This window comes from Typopeltis vanoorti, chromosome 4, assembly GCF_054136105.1.
Source record: "Typopeltis vanoorti isolate ZY-2024b chromosome 4, IOZ_Tvanoo_1.0, whole genome shotgun sequence".
Lineage (NCBI taxonomy): Eukaryota > Metazoa > Arthropoda > Arachnida > Uropygi > Thelyphonidae > Typopeltis > Typopeltis vanoorti.
Window position 1 is genome coordinate 172,563,619 of NC_143552.1, and position 13,810 is coordinate 172,577,428.

Below are 13,810 nucleotides of genomic sequence, written 5' to 3' on the forward strand. Positions count from 1 at the left end.
GGCAATTTGAAAAGGGAAGCCGACTGGCTTAGCAGATATTGAAAATATCCTAGAAAGACTATTTCTTTAGGTTGAAAAAATGAACCATCAGGGGAAAGAAATTGAAGAGATCGAGTTGGTTTCTAGAATTGTTGAGTGTGGTAAATGCAGCAGATAAGCATTACGGGATGGGGCAAGAAACTGTTAAGCCAGAAGTAGTGAAACACTTGAAGATTCTCAAATTGGTGCTCTCCCACGATGATTACTTGGACGCAATAGGAGGTGCTGTGTGATAGTAATGTAATCTGTGGTATTTTCATATCAGTCACACTTATAATATGTTGTGAACCTACTGCTAATAATAAATAACAGCCCATCTTTGATAATAATCGAGGATGAACTGAGTTAGGTAATGTGGAACTCCTCACCTTGAGACTTAATATGGGACTTTTGGAAAAAATCTCTGCAACCCAAAGTTATCTACCAACATCCATGCCTCAGTCGGATTCGAAGACGGACCGTGCTGGTTGGAGAGAGGAGACGCTGTTCACTTACCACTCCTCAAAAGTTGACATATGACGACGTGAATCCACTGAGAACGTTTCATGAAAAACTACAAAATAAAATCGGTGCATGCACTTCATTAACTCAGAAACGTCTTCTCTAGTATTTATTTATGAAGCGCATTTAATCATTACACTGATTCTTCTGCTTCAGCTTGCTGAGCCTCTAAAGTTCTTTGCTGAATATACTAACTTCTTTGTGTCATTCTGACTGATTATATGGTGTAATTGGAGATGATCGATGTAATAAATCTTGCCTACCGGTGCAGTATAATATCTTATTAATCTCAAATTTATCTTACATTTTCTTATTCGATGCTTATCTTCTTATCGTAGAGGAGAGAATGAAGGAGTTCCTAATCATTAACAAACGGGTCCATGCATTTGCTTTCCAATAAGCAGTTGTTAACAAACAATGCGGAACGAACGTGAGGCCACAGTGAAAGGTGAATCATTCAATTAACTGGACCAAGTGATAGCCATTTCGTTTGGAGTACCACAGAAAACAAAAGGAAAACAATGATAGGAAATTCAAATGCTAATCGTTAGAGCCGATTGCTGTAACAGACTTTAAAATATAATCATGATCTGTTCCAGCGCTCGTTTGAAATCATTTGCCTTTGAATTTCCCATTTCGTTCTTCTTTTTTGTTCTCTGACGATGTTTTGTGGTACTCACTCAAAACGGAATAGATTCAAATGCATTAATAACTGAAGATAGCGGGAAAGGATGGATATCGGTTTTACACTTAGAAACTTGACTTTTCTACACTTGAAAAGAAACTGGTTTAGTTAATTAAGACATCACAGCATTCGTTTGAACGGGCATTCCTATTTAAAAAGGTTTCAATGAAGAATGTTGGCATTGCCGTATGCTGCTCGTCGAACTGATGCAGGAATGAATTACAAGGAGTTGGATTTCATAAAAACTGGTGGCAACCAACGAGCAGGTTTTTCTTTAAGAGAAGGCAGTAGCTTGGGCTGTTGGTTGATCGATAATTAATAACATTATTTTCCTAATGGCTTATCTGTTGGAAATGCTTTAGAGGAGCATCTGTTGTACCGAGATTTGATTCCTTTGTATTTTGGGGATGGGTGATGCATATGGGGCAGTGCACTTGCAAGAAAAAAAAAAAAAGGAGGCTTGCTGTAAACCGATGGAGAAAGATTACCATCATTTTATTTTGGAGACGAACATTCAGAAAAGATGGCACACCCTGTGATTCCTCTGGAAGGGGAAATTTTATCCCGGGATGAAAAACAGGTTTGGTTCTTATATATTTATTGTTTGAAGAAATACTTTCAGACTGTTTTTTTATTTTTTAATTTCTGAGAGTGCGTATGTTTTAGTACAAACGCAGTGACATTAAAAAAAAAGAGATAGCAAACTGCAAATCCTTTTTGATACTTTTAAGCAAAATATCCATTAAGAAGATTAAATAGCTAATTAATTTACTTTTTCACTACAGGCAAGTTTTTTTCCCACTGCTGCTGCTTGGATACACAAAGGTTCTGCTGCAACGTAGAAAAATAAGAAAAATATTCATGTTTAGTACGAGGCCATTGAATCTAACACGAAATGGGAGGGAATACTCATGTTAAGATATTGCTTAACTGAAATTATGTTATTGTGATTCTCATTGCTGTTATTGCTATTAATCTGATTAAGCTTTAATCGGTTGCTTTCTCTCACCAGACGAAATCATGCAGGCCGAACACGAGTATTCCACTCAGGAGAGTTTTGCCAGCGGTGGTCGAAGCAGCAACCCCACCACCACCAAAGTAATCACGAAGAGAGTCGTGTCTGGCCCAGTGAATGAACTGGTAAGTACTTGCTGTGGTTTTCGTTTTTTCTGTAGTTAGCAATAGGAGGCGTTTCTGTCTTCAAATGCTTCGATCATCCAACGGTTAAGCGTGCGAACTGCACTCGATGAGTGTATTTATTTGAACAACTCTAGAAGTAAGCAACATTCACTTGGTTGGTGGAACTAATATTGTCTCCACTCTCCCACCAAGATGCTATGGTCGATTCGTGCTGTGGGGATGAGTGTTTGTAAAAGTCTTTAAGTGACATTCGAATTTCATCATCCATTGTGAGACCACCTTCAACCTGCGTATTGCATGCCTTGAAGTAACTTGGAAAGTTTGATGTTTGGTCTAAATCAGAGCTGTTTCTGACCTCACTTCTCTTGTATTCTACATCTCTAGCATCCACTTCGAGGCACTGTTTAATATACTTGTTTTTCTGTCCCCAGTATGGGATCTTGCAATCACACCACAGGTCATAAGCTGCTAGATTTTTCCGATGACTGCGTGTAGGTTTAACCGATCGAAGTAGTGAGTGAAGAATGAGGAAAGAAGTAAACCCTGTTTTAATTTTGTACTCTTCAAAATTATGGCAAGTTTTACTGAACTATGATCAATACGAGAAGAGAAAAAAAACCTTTGACTTGCTTATCACAGGGACCACGTTGAGTCTGTTAGTTTGCAAGTAGTTTGGCGATGGAATCGTTGCCTAGACTTCTGTGGAGTGAGGACATATTAGAAATGACTTCGCCGATATTATTCCACAGGAATGAACCAAATGAAATAGAATAATTTTCATTGACTACGCTAGTAGTTTCGAAAAAAATGTTATGTTTCATATCAACAGGAGAAATACGAATAAACTAAAAAACAGATAATAAGAGGTAACGTGCGTATCGAATGAATTATTTTTAAAAAAGTAGGCCAAACAACGCAAAGCGCTTATTTGCCAAGATATTGTTAGCTGCTTCGTGGTCTGCTGCGACCTACTGGTAACCTCTTGCGCGCCCGGTTGAATTAGAGAAGATCAGACTTGATGTGCAACCATGCCTTGTTTTTAGTTGCATTGTGGAGGATGTTTGATCATTTCAGCTGATTCCTTGAATGCTCTTGAGAAAAAACTGCAATGCATGTGGGGCATTTCAGGTAGCTGATAAATAAATGATGTTTCGGTTTCTAATTAAATCTCGAAAACCTCCCCATCCACTTCTCAGAAACCTGGGGTGTAAAAGATTGACTTTACACTTCATAGGACAGACAACCAGTTCGGGAGAAACAAGATAATTCGAACACATCAAGGACTTAGAGAACGAAACGAAACACAAATCATGACTGCTGATGATGTGAAACACAAGAGGATTCACGAAACTAGGAGAGTGATGGTAGTAGTCGGACCACTATAAACCAGATCAAGATCAAGATAAAATAAGGCTTCCTGACGTAATTGTTTGATAAGATCAGTGACGTCATGAGTATGGAATGCTTGAAATTTCGCTGGGGGATCGATTTGTCTGTGACGTCACATTGTGTGTTTTGGTTAGCTTATGGAATTCTGGGTAATTGTTCACATATGGAATTGTGGATGATGGTTAGAGATAAGATCGAGTATGGAATCCTTGGAATTTCCCAGGGTGACACATCCGTCAAAGACTTAACGTTATGTCTTTGGTTCGAGTGGGGAATTGTGGGTAAAAGTTCGACCATGGAATTCTGGGTGAATGTTAGAGTATGGAATGCTAGGTAATGTTTAGGGTATGGAATTCTGACAAGATTGAGCTAAGATAAGAATTAGATAAGTGAGTGACGTCACGTTGTGCATTTGGCTTGAGTGCGGACTTGTGGGTAATGGCCAGATCGTGGAATTCTGGGATGTGGCTGTGTTTGTCATTGACATGAGATGAACTTTTTGTTTGCATGTGGCATTATGGGTAATGATTAGAGATTGGAATTCTGGGAGGATATCTGCTCAAGTGCTGGGGTCTTTGGCTCGATTGTGGAACTATAGGAAAATATTTGTGTATAGGTGGCAGCAAGAATTACTGGTATCCCCCTCACCCCCCATCAAACACACACATTTTTATTCTTTCATGTTCACATTTTCTGAAATAATTAATTACTGGATATCAGCGACATCCCCCTCACACACACACACACACACTTTTTTCTTTGAAGTTCATATTTTCTAAAATAGTTAATTACTGGAATCTCAGTTTTACTGCTTCTATGTCATGTTCGTTTAAGATCTTTAAAACTTCATTACTTTTCTAATTAAATGTTGTTAACTTTATTACAAACTCTAAGCAGAATAAATATTCTTAAATATGGAGAACACATCAACGATACTGTAATTGTTCACTCAAGTTTACAAATACATATTTATTTGACTTAAATATTAATTACAAGTATATTCACAATGAAAAATTCAAACACCTAATTACCTATAAATATTCCACAAGATATGTCTCTTTTGCTATTTTCCGGAAGAAAGAAAATTTTCAAAGGGTTTTGGATTTGCTCGTTTCTTTTTACTTTTACAGGATACACAAAACAGTAGAGTACAACACAACACAAACACATAAGATGATCTGCAGCCTGAAAGAATGAATGGCAGTAAATAACCTGAAAATGCAATTGATTCTTGTTCCTTATAGGTTTCTGGCCATTTCCTTAATAGCATTCACAATATGGCTCATGGCAATGATTTCCCATTTGTGGATGTAACTACAGGGTGTCCCAAAATTCACGCAAGATTTAAATTTAGCGCCATTTTTGCGGTAAAGTGTTGCCAATCAGAAAAAAAAAACAGCGTGACAGCTGACAGTTCAGGGTTATTAAAAATGACCACACTCAGCGAAGAGAGTTCGTTGAATGGATTATGGAACAACAACAAGTGGATGCTTATTTTTCGAACAAAATCATCTTCAGCGATGAGGCTCATTTTCATCTTGATGGCTTCGTTAATCGACAAAATTGTCGCATTTGGGGTTCAGAAAATCAAGAGTGATTGAGAAACAAATGCATCCACAACTGTCACTGTTTGGTGCGGAGTTTGGGCTGGAGGCATCATCGGTCCATTCTTCTTCGAAAATGCGGCTGCTAAGGCAATAATAGTTAATGGTGCTCGCTATCGCGACATGATAATCCAGTTTTTTGTGCCTAAATTGCAAGATATGGATGTGGACGACATGTGGTTTCAACAAGACTGTGCCACATGTCCGAGAAACAATTCAATTACTGCATGAGTCATTTCCTGGTCGTGTAATTTCCCGTTTTGGTGATCAGAATTGGCCGCCCAGATCACGTGACTTAACGCCGTTGGATTTTTTTCTTTGGGGTTTTTTGAAGTCTAAGGTTTATGCCAACAAGCCCACGACCACCCACGCCTTGAAGGAGGAAATTGAGCGCTGTATCAACGAAATCCAGCCACATTTATGCAAAACGGTCATGGAAAATTTCGACAAAAGAGTGCGAATGTGGCAGCAAAGCCGTGGAGGCCATTTACCCGATATGCTATTCCATGCATAACCCTATACTGTATACTTTATGAATCAATAAGAAATTACAATTTTTAATCAAAAACCTGTGTTTTCTATCAAAATTACTTCTTGCGTGAATTTTGGGACACCCTGTATTTAATGATATAATGGTAGGTAAATTAAAGTCACCACTATCCTCTTCCACTAATTTCACACTGTAATGTGACAGATTGCACTAAATCTTTGTAATTTGCACTCATAATTTTTTTCACATTCATTACTAAACAGAAATTAAGACTTTTAAACTTCACAAGTGTTTGAAAGTAGGGTTACCATATTTCTTGAAAACAATATGCGATATCAATGTTGGCCATAAAAAATTATTTAAAGATTTTTTTTAAATAAAATGTTTACCTTCAAATAAATACTTTTGATCATAGCAAGCAAGAAATTCATAAACTTTTCAAAGTTTTGACAATCACACCCTTATTGTTTTCATCATTTGGAAGAGTGCAACCTAAAAATTTGCATCACATGATGCAGGCTTTTGATATGCTTCTATATTTTTTTTCAATCTGATTTCTTATTTTACTCTTTTTTTCCTTCAAATCTTGTACTAGTATTTTATAACTGAAACCTCAGCAAAGAGATTGAGTATTTCAACACCTGATTTTTTGGAAGTCGAGATATGGAATTAACAAATTCTGAGGGTGCATCAACATCTGGCCACTGAAGCTCAAAATGCTCGACTTCATTATATTCATGAAAACTGCTCTGTAGCTTTGAGTCTGCTTTCCCACATTTCTTAATAAGAGATACGTTTCTCATAAAAATTCAAAACGTGCTTTTCAAAATCTACTTTTTATGTCTCCTTCTGACATACAGAAACTACTTTTGCTTGCAAAACTGTGGGGATGAACTTGTTGTCCCTTCTGGCTGTTAATTTTACCTTCGATTCCTTGTGTTTCAAAGCTGCTTCTGTAGCTGAAATTTAAATTTTATTTCAAAATGGCATACTTTTCTTTAGCATTTTAGTAAGTTTAACTAAAGGAAATGAGACAAACAAGGATTTGGACTATGCATTAGCATTTTCTTATTAGAATCCCCTTTTGGCAGCACAAATAAATAGTTATTATTATTATTATTTCAAATGAATATTAGCTCTGTAGTATATTTGGTTAATTTCTGTAACAAAGTTCCAAACCTTCGAAACTTTAGAGTGAGTGTAAGAGTCAATGGTGTCTAATCATGACTCATATCCTCCATTTTGATGTTTATGTGTGGTCCTTCTGTGATACTAATTACACCCACATTCTAATTGAGATAATCAGTTCTGGTTTTTGATTATATGGATGAAATGTTTACAGATAACTCAAGCAATGTCAATAGGTAGCAATTTTTCTGATATAATTAATTACAGGATATCAGTTTTATCCCACTTTTTCTATTCGTGCATTAATTTCACATTAGTGATATATTTTTTTCTTATATTTACGTTTTCTTGTATTATGATGTATTATGATCTGTGTTAATGATGCTGCTTAAAGATTTCTCTGACGCCAAATTTACCCATATGGTCTTTGTATAGATGTAATTTTCTAGATCTTAAACTTCATTAGTGTTTCCTAAAGAAATGTTCACTTCTTTTTTGTTTATAATAATTAAACAGAATTGCATTAATGTATAAAGTTATGGTTTTATATATCAACTTCTAAACAGAAAAACTGAGTAAAAATTTCACTGTGGACCACATATCAATAAAATGTTTATTCAAATAAGTTTACAACTGCTCATTTTATTTTGATGAATTATTATTTACAAGTACATTCACAGAGAAAAATTTATTACTATTATTACTATTACTATTATTACGGGCAACTCCAGGGAGTCATTAGACTCATCAAGGGAAGCCCCAAATCATATTCATCACAACTATTCAACATTCATACAGTATCTATCATACCTCGCCTTAAAGTCATTCACTGTCACAGCATCCACCACAGACTCAGGGAGCGCATTCCACTCATTCACTACTCTAAAAGTAAAGAACACAGTTCTAACACCTTTACTAACCACACTTTTGCCCAGTTTCCATGGATGTCCCCTAGTCCTCCCACAACCAGCCCTGTTCTCAAAAATATCTTCTGAATTAATTTTATAGAAACCCTTCAGTAATTTGAATGTCTCAAACATAGCTCCCCTTGTCCGCCTATCAACCAATTTTTGCAACCCACAAATCCTCAACCTGTTCTCATAAGGTTCATTCCACAGACCTGCTATCATCTTGGTCACTCGCCTCTGGATCCTCTCCACCTCCTCCCCATCAAGAAGAAACCTAGATGACCAAATCTGAGCACAGTAGTCGAGATGGGGTCTTATCAAGGCTCGATACAGAGGAACAATAACCTGCTTGTCTCTGCTCGTCAACGTATTCTTCAGCAACCAAGTGATTTGATGAGCTGATTTGGCCACTTTTGCAATGTGTCCCCTAAATTTCAATTCCTTATCCACCAACACTCCTAAATCTCGTGCCTCATCAATTTCCTGGAGCACGGTTCCACCAATGAAGTAAACTGCCACAAATCTTTTCACCCCAAAATACATAACCTTACATTTTGCCACATTAAATTGACATCCATTCTCCTTAGCCCAGACCTCCAATCTATCCAAATCATCCTGCAAAATTTTGACGTCATCTGCATTCACTATTGCCCTACCCAACTTCGCATCATCCACAAACAAATGAACTGTTCTTCTCAGATCCTTTCCTATATCATTTATGAACAAAATAAACAGCAGTGGTCCAAGAACAGATCCTTGTGGCACACCACTAGTCACAGGCCGTCTTGTGGACTCTACTCCTGAGTAAACCACTCTCTGATATCTCTCCGTCAACCACCCTCCTATCCATCTCACCAACCCTATGTCCATCCCCATATGCTGCAATTTACTGATTAGAATTCCACGTGGTATCCTGTCAAAGGCCTTAGCAAGGTCCAGTAGAATCACTGTAAACCCATTACCCTTATCCAGTTCAGCCGTCACTGTGTTATAATACGTGAGAAAGTTACTGAGGCATGACCTACCCTTCACAAAACCATGCTGTCCCCGATACAGTATCCCATTTTCTTCTACCCAATCTTGTATTTTCCTCTTGACAATTTTCTCTAAGACCTTGATAATGATTCCTGTTATGCTGATTGGCTGGTAATTTTCAACAGCAGCCTTGGAACCACCTTTGTGCAGCGGAACTATTTTCCCCTCTTTCCACCCCCTTGGGACTGACCCAGTCCTGAGGCTCAAATTAAACAAAATGGTCAAGGGCACTGACAATTCTTTAGCTGCTTCACGTACGACACGAGCTGGTATACCATCCAATCCCACAGATGTATTGACATTGAGGTTCTGTAATAGACTAGTTACCTCTACTTCATTCATCACAATTCCAGTATAAGCTGTTGGTTCTTCCATTCCTGCAAAGTCACCACCTGGATGATATACTCTTGCAAAGTGCTTGCTCAGTAATTCCACAATATCGACTGATTCGGTTACCTCCCTACCCTCAGCATTTTTTAAGATCATTCTACCATGAGCCTTTTTCCTTTTATTTGCAACATATTGAAAAAACTGTTTGGGATTCCCTTTAGCCTGCATTGCCAATTTCCTTTCATAATCTGCTTTTGCTTTTCTTACCACCCTTGTTACCATCCTGGCCTGAGCTTTATACTGTTCCTGTGCCTGATGGTCACCCTTCTCCTTAAATTCCCTCCACAATTGTTTCTTTTTTTGCAGCTCAAGCTTAATAGTGTTATTCATCCATTTAACCCCTACTTGATTTATTATTCGGACTCTTGGTATACAGTCAACCATTGCCTCCTGCAAACAGTTCTTAACCACCTCCCATGCACTATCAACATCCAGCCCTTGCAGTTTTACATGCCATGGCATTGAGCCAAGCACACCCCTAAGCTTGTCATACTTACCAGCCCAGTAATTCCACATGTACCCTGTCTTAATTGTAAATTCGACTCCTTTAGCCACCTCCCAAGTCATGACCTTATGGTCACTCTCACCAATTGGTGGCAACATGGTCATGTTCGTTACAGCCACATTCTCAGTTGCAATTACTAGGTCCAGCACTCTCTGCCCCCTGCTATTTTCCACTACATGTTGCCGTAGATAGTTGTCCCTTAATAACCGCATAAAATCCAATTCCTTCCTCCCATGTGCCCTCTCCTCATTCCAGTCAATGTTACCATAATTGAAATCACCCATAATAATAACCCTCCTTCCACTCATTTCTTCTATTTGCTTATGCATACTATCCCACCATCTATTCCATCACCTTTGCTATAGCAGCACCCAATTGTATATTTTGTTCTGCTAGATTCTATCTCACACCAAACAGCCTCAAATGTGCTTTTTTTCCCCATCCTGCAGTTCAACTTCTATACTCCTTGGCTGAAGCTCATCAGCTATCATCAATAACACTCCTTCCCCCTTTTTATTCACCCTGTCACTCCTGAACACGCTATACCGTCGCATTCAATCCCACTAGCTTTATCATCTTCTGTCAGCCATGTTTCACTAATACCAACAACCTGTGGCCTGGAAGTGCCAACCATGGCCAAAAACTCTTCCTTCTTGTTCCTAATACTCCTGGCATTAGTGTACATGAATTGCAGAAGCCCATTTGTCCCATCCCTACTTTGATGCCTTATACTAACAACTTATTCTGATTTGTTGTCCGTCGTACTTGCTCGGTCATAATATACTCATTCATACACTTAACTGCCTCCCTAAAGTCTGCATATCTACTCCCCCCCTCTTAATAAATCTAGTTTCCCTGAGTCTGTACATCCACTTCCACATCATTCATCAACACTCTTTCAAGTCTCCGTACACCAACTCCATTCAAATGTAACCCATCCATCTTATATAAGTCCTTTCGCCCATCGAACTCATTCCACACATCCACAAATTCCACACCACTCTCCATGCATAACCCACGCATAAAGTCATTGGCAATTATGGCCCTCCTTCTAAACACTTCGCTATCATACCGTGGTAAGATACTCTCCATCCTAACTCTCTCACTCTTCTCTTTTGCTACCTCAAACAACTCCCTCACATCCTCTATCATTTCCATTTTGTCCTCTTTCAAATCATTCGTTCCTGCCACGATTATCATCTCTTTCACCCTCTGTTTTTGCAGTCGAATAGATTCGCTGACGTCCTTTATGTTCGCACCCAGCTGGTACGACTTCGTTAAACTCTCAATTATTACACCTCTTAATAGCGAATCCCCATACAGCACTCGCTCCTTCATTTTATTGACGTTTACGAACATTCTATTATTTGCTGTCACAGACTTCCGCCGGTTATTTGTCGGTACATTCAACACACATTTTTCCACATGCTCCAGTTGTTTATTAGCTCTGTTTATCGCACCATTCAAACGGCCAATTTCGCTACTCGCATTTATCTCACCATTTTCATTATCGATCAAATCATCCATTCTTTCTGTATTTCTACCTTCATTTACACTTTCAGCAACGCTCTCACACATATCTGGCACTACCACGCAATTCTCTAGTACACCGCCATTTTCTACATTCTGACTATCGTTCACGATATCGCTCTCGACACACGAAACACGCTTGAAGTCCTCATTCTCTTTACTTTTTATACATATTAACTCCACTATCACTTTCTAACCAGACTCCCACCGCTCTTCGCAAGGCATACATCTCACAGACAGCACATTGCATAAATTCGTTTACATCAAAACTCTTAAACAAACATGGCGACCTGGCCGCCATTTTTTTCTTTATCAGTGCCATGTGTATGCTATCTTATCTTAAAAATAATAATTAAATTAACAGAAAACATGTAAAAATTTCAGAGACACACCAAGAAACAAAAAGCAAACATGCTACTTAAAATTCCAGTAAAATATCTAATTTTAACACAAAATAATACTAATCTTTTCAGGAGTTCTCGACAAGCCGACGATCTAATCAGTGCGACACCAAGCGACCCAATTTGAACATGTAATTACATAGAAATATTTCACAAGATGTGGTTTACACTCTTAACATTTTCCAATGAGTTCAATTAAGGAAATGTTCATTCCTCACTGTTTCTTGATTAGATTACATCAAAATAGCTGGTCACGCCAAAGAGTCTTAAGGTAGGGAGGGCATCATAGGAAGTGCAGCTCCATACATCTGATCAGGTGTTAGCCTGAATATGACACTGTGCCTCCCTAAACTTTCCATGTATTCTTTTGTTACCAGATATACACAAGCAATATTCATATAATGTTTGTAAATGTCACAAAATAAAGAATCTTTATCGTATTCAATAATATTTTGAAAGTCTAATTTTTCCATTGATGAATTCAAATGGTTAGCAATAATTTTTCCCATGATATGAATAGCTGGTAATTCAGTTTCCAAAAATAGTAAATGATTATCAATGTCGTACATTTTTGATGAAAATCTCTCAGCTTCTTCACAACTAATAGAGAAAACTTCACTTCCTCCATCTCCTGTATCATCAACTATTCATTCATCATCTTGGCATTTGAGAATATAACAGTCTCTGAGGTCCAATTCATAGCCTATCTTCTTTTCAAAAGGATATCAGACCACTTCCTGCATAACTTTTCCCAAGTGGTCCTGGATAACCACATCTCAATGTGCATATCTTCTAAAATAGTAACCAGTTTCCATCCTTTTAGAGCTATGTGAAGAGTTCTGTCTTGTGCTTTTTTCCTGAAGAAACAAAATTTCAAAGACATTTGTAGCTCACCCTTTATTTTACTTTACCAGACACAAAACACCACAAAACAATACAACAGCTGCAGTGGATGAATGATTGCAGTAACTGAAAAGGTACTGGACTTATCTCAAACTGATAACCTCTGTGGTTATCAGTTTGGGTGACATCACTAACAGTTATCCAAACAAGAGGTCAATGTAAGAGCAAGTGACTAGTTCTGTTTCAAAACTTCATGACCCTACTGTTCTACAAGCAGAACAAAAAATACAGACCTAGCAAATAACGTAATTGTGGGTGTTTTGATGGATAAAGTATAGTGACAATTTTGTTACTATATTAGATGTATCCAACAGATTAGAATAGAAAAGCCAAAAGAAATTAGCAAGTTTGCAGACAAATCTTGTGAATTCTTACCACAAACTAATCAGAAATTTTTTAAAAAAATCCAATCAGTGAATTATTAGTCTTATTTGTTCATGCCAACCTCCACATATTTCAAAAAGCTGTATCAACATTTTTGGAAAAAATAATTCAGCTGCAGCTTGGAATAGCTTGGAAGCACAAGGAACTGGATGTAAAATTAATAGCCATAATTTTTAGTGCAGAAGATTTAACATGAAAAGTATAGTATCAGACCTAAAGTTCAGATGAAACAATAATAACAATAATAAATAACTGCTTTATTCATGTTGGAAAAAATACTTAACGTAATCAGGATAAATAATATAGAAAACTATCTGAGCCACAGAGATAAGCTTTGCCCTATGATGTCACAAAGTAAGATAAAATCACATCAACATCATATCCACCAGCATGCAAAAACATGTGTATGAGTCATCTGTGCGAATGTTACGTTTTTATGAAGAAACGGTCAGGGTAAACAGTAAGGAATGAACATCGAGTTGAGTGCCTTTTCGGTTACTGCAACCCTTCATAAAATGCAGCTATCGTATTGTGTTGTGGGGTTTTGTGTGGTGAGCCACAAAATTTTTTGAAATTTTCTTTATTCAGGAAAATAGCATGAGACAAAACTCTTCACATAGCTCTGAAGAGATGGAAACCGGTTATTATTTTACAAGGTACATACATTGTGATGTGTTTATCCAGGACTACTTGGGAAAAGTTATGCAGGAAGTAGTCTGATATCTTCATCTACTTGCAAAGAAGAGTAGACTACAAATTGGACCTTGGAGACTGTTAT

The 13,810-nt window shown here is 37.6% G+C and overlaps 1 protein-coding gene across 2 annotated transcripts in view; it reads left to right on the plus strand.

The window, feature by feature from the left end:
- Nucleotides 1-13,810, plus strand: part of LOC150107851 (uncharacterized) — a 92,224-nt gene that overhangs the window by 22,493 nt on the left and 55,921 nt on the right. For both annotated transcript variants that reach the window (XM_090391594.1, XM_090391595.1), the window contains exon 2: nt 2,238-2,365. In XM_090391594.1, coding sequence (XP_090247720.1) covers nt 2,246-2,365 — 120 coding nt within the window. In that variant the 5' untranslated portion in view covers nt 2,238-2,245. The remainder of the gene's footprint in view (nt 1-2,237; nt 2,366-13,810) is intronic.